We start from the raw sequence: 8409 nt of genomic DNA on the forward strand, positions 1-8409 counted from the left end.
CTGATGAAGACATTAAAGAGTATCGGTTCAAGGACTGAGCCCTGCGGGACCCCACTGCCCACACCCTTCCAGGTCGAAACCGAGCCATCCACCACGACTCTCTGGGTACGACCCTCTAGCCAATTCGCCACCCACCGGACTGTGTAGTCATCCAAGTCACAGCCTCTAGACTTGTTCACCAGTATGGGGTGGGATACCGTATCAAAGGCCTTCCTGAAGTCTAAGTATATGACATCCACCCCTATTCCTGTGTCCAGGCGTTTCATAACCTGGTCATAAAAAGAGACTAGATTGGTCAGGCACGATCTGCCTGCTACGAACCCATGCTGGTTTCCCCTCAGCATAATTTGTCCTGCTGGGCTCTCGCAAATGTAAGCCTTGATAATTTTTTCAGACTTTGCCAAGGATGGAGGTGAGACTGACTGGCCTATAGTTGCCCGGGTCCTCCTTCCTCCCCTTCTTGAAAATGGGGACCACATTGGCCCTTTTCCAGTCCTTCTAGAAAAGGACCTTGCCATGAAGGTGCTTAGATAAGCATCTAGATGGGGTCATCTAGATCCAGCACTCTTTCCTGCATATGCAGGGGGTCGGACTCGATGATCTATTGAGGTCCCTTCCGACCCTAACATCTATGAATCTTGACAGTGTATTTGCACCTAAATTACAGCTTATTTTTGTAAAATGTTTAATGCCTTTACATAAGTCACATAACATGACATAAATACAGTTAAGTAAATGGAAATTTGCTGCTATTTAAGAAGATTACTAGTTGGCATCATTTAAAACAGCAGGGCCAACCTTTTTGGCAGGCATGCCATAAGTTACCTCTCTGATCCCTGCACCCCAGAAGCATAGTCTGCACCCTGGGGCACCAAGTCTCTGGCTACCCAGAGCAAAGCAGTTGGCAGGACGCTGCTTAAAGAAGAGGGCTGCTGACGTGAAAAAAAAACCCAAAGATCTAAAGCTGTTAATTTGGCAGCAGGTGCAGGGCCAATGAAGTCTTAAGCTGGCTCTTGGAAGCAACACTTCCTCTTGCAGAAGCATCCTGCTGCTACTCCCCATAGGCCAGAGGCTTGAGCCTCCTTGCCTCCATTTTGGCATGCCCTTTACTGAGCATCTGGGGCTTGCAGCAGGTGCCTGTGGGACATGTGCTGTGGGTTGACCATCCCTGTTTTGCTTTCTCTGGAGCTGAAAACGAAAAACATTTAAAAAATAAAAGTATTTATTTTAAACTGTTTAAAGCGGTCTGGGAAAACACTGTTGTGCACTTATTGTGTATGCACTGTTAGTAAGGAAGTCCAGAGCTGGTCTGTGTCCTTTATCAGCTGCATTGGCTTTGTTATGTTATGGCCACAGCTGTAACAGGTGTAAGACAGCCTCCATGGAGGCGCCTAGCGAGGCTGCATCTAAAGATACTTTCAGTGATGGATTTGCCACGTGCCCAGCAACAGCTTCAGGTCTTACACTTCCCATGGGACAGAACAAGCAGGGCCCTGCCTTCCTCACAGGGTGCTGCCTTTAGTTTAGTAGCTCAGTACCAGCTGGTGCCTCCATGCCCAGGAATGGAGCAGCACTGGCATCTATAGGGCCTCCTGAGGTGGTGCCTTCAGAGCCCATGGCAATGACAGGATGATTTACACCTATTGGCAACTATACACCAAAGGTGCCTACAAGGTATCACCAGGGTCCCCTGAAGCAACATGCTTTCCGTTTCCACCACCTCCACAATGGGCAGTCCCTGCAGTAGTTGTTGAGAGCCACACAATGGGGAGAGGGAAGGTGGGGTCTTACTGGTCCTGAGGAAGCCAAGACCTGAGTGCTGCTGGTTTTGACCTGCACATAGCTCCTGCAAGGCAGCAAGGCCTCTTCCACTCCCCTCTCCACCCTTCCAGCTGGGTGGTACAGCTTTTCCCTGAGCTCACGCCTGCACAGGATTATTTCTGCATGGCAGTACTAGCTGAGTTCACTGCAAAGCAGCTGGGGGGGGGGGGGGGGGGGGCAGGTTCCAGCTCCAGGTGGGAACTGTTCAGAGTAAGAGAGCCACAACACTCCTCTCCAGCTCCTGGCCCCAATCTGCCCCTCTCCCCCTTCACTCTCAGCCCTGCTCCTAATCCTCATATGCCACTCATAGTGACTGCATAGGCCACAAATGGCAAGCATGCCTTGGGTTGGCTATCCCTGTTTTAAGGGATGCATCTGTTAAGCATAGAAGCATGCAAACAGGGAAAAAATTAAGGCAAATGATTTTGTAGCTCTACTGGAAGAATTTTAGAATTACCTACCATGACTCTTCATCTATCCAAATGCTTCTTGGGGCACAGTATAAACGCCAGTCATTTTAACAAGCGTGACTTTCTTTGCAACTTATTTATTATATTATAATGTGTTGTTCTTGAAGGAACAGTCTCCTCCCTGTTCTACTTAACTGTAAATTCTTCACTGTTGAAAGGCTGACATGAAAAAGTTAAAATAGAGAGGAATCGGCTCTGTTGTCTTTAGCACTTGATAGCAGTTAGTGTATCTACTCAGATTTCCTCCATAGCCAGTTACTCAGTTTCCCCTTCTTTTTTTTTTTAATGTACAAGCTCCCTATTTAAAACAACTAGTAAGAAACCCTTAAATATAGGAAGGTGACTGTAAACCTACAATAATAACTAGCAGTATTCAGAGGTAAGACGTCACAAACTGCTTTTTAAAAATACACTGGATTTCAGATTAACTGTCTCTTTATAAGAAATGAATTTCACACACGATAAAATTAGTTAACGCACACTGCTGGCAACTGCTGGTTTTGGGAGACTCGTTTTTTTTAATTGTCCTTCAATGATTTTTTTTTTAAATTTAAATTAAACTTCCAAATGTTATTACAATCTAATAATTCCTGGCCATATTGCATCGTTTAGTAATGGCTTCCTTTTATCATGAGGTCAATAATTAACATAGTTTTTAATAGTCTACTAGATATGAACAGTTATTTTCCACTTATCTGAAAACTGGGTAGATGCTGACTAGGTATTGATAGGTATGTACAAATTTTATTTATAAGCAAAACTATAGACATGATTCTTCTATAAATGTGTTTTATTCTTACAGTTTTATGTTTCTCAAATACAGATTTTGTTATACAGCAATTAAGGTTGTTTTGAATGTCCTGCAATTAATTCACTCAAGGATCCTGTAGATCAGGGGTTTTCAACCTTTTTTAAGAACTGTACCCATTCTGGTGGTGGTGGTGGACGGCGGGGACAGGGTAGGGAGCTCGCATGCGGAGGTGGGCGGCAGCTGCTGCATGAGCAGTTCCCCCCTCCGCCCCACATCCAGCTGGCTGGGTGGCACCTGTGCAGCCCACAGAGGGACACCACAGCCCTCGCCCTCCCTGGCCCTGCTTCTGGGATGTGGCAGCGCAGGGTAGTGGCTGGTGGCGCTCCATCCCCGCCTGCCTGCATGTACCCACTAGGACCATTCCGCGTACCCTCAGTTGACAAGCCCTGCTGCAGATTAAATACTAAATTTCTGCTTCCTTTACGTTAGCCATTTTCTATGTTTGATAACTTTATAATAATATAATAGCTTAAACTAAATATTTATTCTGCTCCAAAGATCTGAATTTTATGGAAGCCCTTCAAGGCTACGTTAAAGGAACAGTTTACTGTATTTAACTCTAAAGTTTACAGACCTCATTAAATTAAATTAAACAGCTCAATTAAAACTTCAAATGGAATGTGTTGCTGTTTTTTTTCCTTACATAGTAAATAATAATCTTACAGACTAGGCCTGCATAACCTGCTGAATATGTATATACATTTCAGAAACCCAGCTGATCTCTGACAAAGCCATCTTTTATCCTGCAGTGTGCGCTGTAAAATGTATAGTGTTCTGCGTTTTCAGTCTTTATTTTCCAAAAAAAAAAATCTGGGAATATTTCAGGGTTTCTTTTCCAAACATAAAAACCAGGTTGAAATCGGAATAAAAGAAGGGGGGGGGGATCTGTTTAAATCGGGGAAAATAATAATATGTTCCTGTGGCAGTGAAGGAGCAAGGTTGGGACTAGGGAAGGGGTGGGGGGAGGGGTATGATGCAGCTAGTCAGCCACTTCCAGGGCTGCAGCATGGAGCAAAGTGGGGGGAACTGTCAGTGGGTGCAGGACGGGGGACATAGCTCTTGCTGCTATGGGCGCCCCAGGAGGGCTGCCGGCCAGGGGGCTGAGCCAGGCTATTCCCAGGGGGCACGTACCCCCAGATCTGCACGCAGGACGAGAGAAGGCTGCTGCTGGGGCTGGTGGCAGCACTGGACTCTTCCTGGTGCTCAGGGTGGGCAGCATCCTGCTCTCGTCCAGTGCGCAGTTCCGGGGGCACGTATCCTTTGGGAAGAGCCCAGTGCAGCCCCCCAGCCTGCATGTAGCAGCAAGAGCCATGACCCCGCGCCCTGCACCCACTGATTTACACTTCCCTCTGCAGCTGGTGTCAGCTGTTCCCGGGGCACGGTGCAGCTTGTCCCCACTCACCCCAGGCCCTGCTGCAGCAGCCCCAGGAGTGGCCAACGCCAGCTGCCTGCAGCTGCTAGGCAGTGCTGCACCCTGAACAATTCGGGGCTCCTCTTGTCTCCACTTCTCCTAACCCAGCAGCTCCGGGGGGCAACCAATACCACCTGCTTGCACCATGGCACGGCACAGCACAGTCCAGGGGCTGGGGGGAGTGGCACACAGACCAACACCGGGGTTGGGGGCAGAACGACCCGGTCCCAACCTCAGCACCAGCACTGGCACCTCCCGCCCTGCCCAGGGTCAGAGCTGGGAGCCTTGCACCCCTGAGCAGTGGCTCCAACCCCATGGGCCCATGTGGAGTGGTCAGGTGCAGTGCCCACTGCAGGTAGCAGGGTCAGGTTCTCCCACCTGCACACTTGGTAAATCAGTAAAAAGCAAATAACTTCAATAAAAATGTCAGGGAATTCATCGGTAAAAATTGGTAAAAACTGAAAACACCAAAACATTAAAAATGTAGTAAGTATCGGTGATTTTGAATCCATAATTACTCAAGTTCAATTTCAAAAAGTACTGAAATTCTCTGTGCAATTACTATAGTTCTTATGTGCTCCATCACCGACGGCTGATCAAAACTCAGATACAATTACATGCATAGCACTGAATGCAACTTTATCTTAGAAAATCACTGTGGCCTAAATCTACTTCCTGTGTCTTGGACATGCAAAGAACTAAACATTTTGCCATTAGTTTATGCTCAACTTCCCTGTTTAAGTTCCAAGCAGTTAAAATTTTATTACTTCTAGTGACTGTGGTGACTGAAATGTTTAATAAATCACTCAAGTATAGAGCACAGATTGAAATAATTTAAAGAAAAACATTAATAAAATTGCTTCCAAGATTTTTACTAGCAGTTCTTACACATTTACATTAAAAATCGTATTTGACATTATTCCATTCTTTCTTACACTAACAAAAAGTGATTTGTGCAAAGTCTGAAACCTTTTTAAATGCTATTCAGTAATATGTAGAAGCCCCTGTTGCTCAAAATATTTAAAAGGTATGAAAATACTGCATTCTGACATAGGGGTGAGTTATTGTAAATTAAGAAAAGCCTTCTGCCAAGATCATACAAAGGTAAACAAAATTAGACTGACTGCCAGTGTAATCCCAGGTTCCTTCCATTTAATCAAATATTTAAGTTAAGGTTACACAGGAAACAAGGCATACACGCTTAAGAAATGGAAAGGATAAAATTTGTCCCACCTTGAGCTAATTAGAGACTTGTGATGTTTGTCACACTTGTAATAGCTCTAAAAAAATGTAAATGATACAGATGCAGTACTGTGGCTTTTTACATTGTCAGCCAGATTATTAAAGTAGCTGTTCTGTCATCATATGAAAATATATAGATAGTTTAACAGCATATGAAAACTGTACATAACTTGTGTCTTTCCATCTGATTCAAAATAAAAGTGAATTTACACAAAACAAAGCATGTTATTTTAAGGCAGTAATTAAGGTGTTTCATTTGCTATATAAATGTTTCCAAAAGCAAAAGTGAAACTGGTAGTGCCTACCTAAAATTTAAGTAACAGAGGTTATGGTAAATTGCTGATGCATATGCAAACCAAGTAAAGCAGGCAAGTAATTTATTACCATCAATATCTGAACTACCTTTGAGTGATCAAGGCAGGAAGCAGAGCCTGAAGGAAGATTGTACTGAAATCAGCAGTGTTCTGCTAAGGAGTGAGATCATCCCTTAAGTAACACCGGGATAAAATATCACTAATATATGCGAGTAATAAAACAGATGCCTCCTTTGGTATTACTGCATGGATTGTGGCAACAATTCCTGTCAGATTCAAACCTAGCTCCTTGCAGGGGCAAGAACATGAGTGTAATTGGAAAGTAATAACTTTTTGGATTTGAAAAAATAAGCCATAAAAATACCTTTTCTCTGAATTGTATACTAACTTGTTCAGACAGGTTGCAAGAGAAAGCTGTCTAGTGCATTCTTAGACAGAATGTAACAGGGCTCACAGCTTGTGAAAGCATAGGAAAACCAGGAGATTGGTGCAGTTATTTGTTTCTAGCATCTGCCCAACACCACAGGGTAGTGCAAAAACTAGTTACTGAAAGGTAAAATGGGACAGAGATTTGCTACTGGTAAGTTGTCCTGTAGATGATTCTTACAGTAGATGAAAACTAAAGTGAGGCAATTTAGCTCTTCTTATACTGAGTGAGCAATGCAGATAAGGCCCTACCCATTTGGTTAACCTTTGGACATGCTCTAGGTCACTGTTCCCCAACCAGTGTGCCGCAGCACAAAAGTGTGCCATAAGAAATGAACAGGTGTGCCCAGGAATTTTGCCATACCAATGAGCTACAACAGGTATGAGGATGGGGAATGCCTTAACAGGTGTGCCATGGAAAAATTTTATTAATGTAAGTGTGCTTTGGGCTGGAAAAAGTTGGGAAACACTGCTCTAGTTTCCTGAAATTAATATCCAGGTTGCTGAAACTCCAGCCATCACATCTGGACAGCAGTAATGCCTCAAACATTTGCATCTCAATTCTCCTACGTTTAAGTTTAATACGACTTCAAGTTAAAGTACACATCTCACTATTGCCTAAAGACTTGTGAAAAGATGAAAATTTAAGATATCCTATAGAGATTAAATATAAATAAAATCTCCATGTTTTTATCATTTTGTAGGTCCTGCAGATCACGAGACCACAAAGAGCTAGTACAGTGTATGCATACAATAGCATAGGACAGTTTTAAAATATTTTTATTATGAAAAATATACTGGCATTCCAGTTAATTTTATAAAATGCACTCTGAAAAAGCCATAACATGTTATTACAAAAATATACTGGCAAGAACTGGATAAAGTACTTACTTTTCAAAAATAAAAATAACCTGCACCAGATATACATGTTAAACACTTGACTTGTATAGCCTGCTTACCTTAACTTTCTCTTCTAGTCTTCCTAAGCGTACATTTCCTTCTGCTATTTTGTCGAGAACACCATGCTTCTCATTTTCCAAGCACTTAGCCTGAAAGCGTAACAGATAAATGAATGTGCTTTCATAATCTGATACTTTTAAGAAAAGGAGAAAGATTGCAACACTGACATAAAATGCTACTTTAGCATTGTGTTAATCTTTATTTTTTGTGTAAATGTATCTTGTTATAACAGTCTAATCTGATAATGCATGTCTCCATCATGTGGCAACAGGACACCAGTAAAGGGAGCAATGTTCTACAAAAACATGGAATCGGCCAAAAGAGATTTCTGTGGGGGTTTATCCTATTTTCTAATTTTCAAACTTCAAAGACTGACTAAGCAAACTGCAAATATATGTCATTTTAATGGCATTTGTGTGTGAAATAGCTGAGTATTATTTACCACCATTTTAGAAATTAGGGATAAGAGAGAGTATGTGCCTGGCCCAAAAAATCTCACACTGAATCACTAGCGAAACTGGGAACAGAAATCAATACTAATTCCCTGCTGAATCTGGAACTATTACTGAGAAGTAAGTCATTTCCAACTGCTTCCACATACAGCAAATGCCAGCAATTAGGCAGCACTGCCAGCTTACAGGATGCCTGAATGCACATCAAGAAGTGTGACAGAGGCTGAGAATGGCATTCAGGCATGTGCTCAGTCTTTCTCTTTTCTGGGCTTTGGTGCATGTGAAACAGGAGGAAGGAAGCAAAGCTTACACAACTATGGTCTCAGGTTCAGAAGAGAGTCTGAAAATGCGGCCCAGTGTCCTGAAAGTTCTCTGCTCAAATCACATAAGGCACAGACAGACGTAGAAAAAATAAACCAAAAAACCTGCGCAGTACTGGAAGAAGCAGCATGTTAGTTTGACCCAGCTCCGTAGTGTCTGTATAGATCAAGCGATTCAGCAG

The 8409-nt window shown here is 43.1% G+C and overlaps 1 protein-coding gene across 1 annotated transcript in view; it reads right to left on the reverse strand.

Annotated features, from left to right (window-relative positions):
* CEP89 (centrosomal protein 89) overlaps nucleotides 1-8409 on the reverse strand; it is a 97976-nt gene that overhangs the window by 26204 nt on the left and 63363 nt on the right. The window contains exon 17 of the mRNA XM_006016610.3: nucleotides 7455-7544. Within this exon, the coding sequence (XP_006016672.1) occupies nucleotides 7455-7544 (90 nt within the window). The remainder of the gene's footprint in view (nucleotides 1-7454; nucleotides 7545-8409) is intronic.

This window comes from Alligator sinensis, unplaced genomic scaffold, assembly GCF_000455745.1.
Source record: "Alligator sinensis unplaced genomic scaffold, ASM45574v1 scaffold170_1, whole genome shotgun sequence".
NCBI classification, from domain to species: domain Eukaryota; kingdom Metazoa; phylum Chordata; order Crocodylia; family Alligatoridae; genus Alligator; species Alligator sinensis.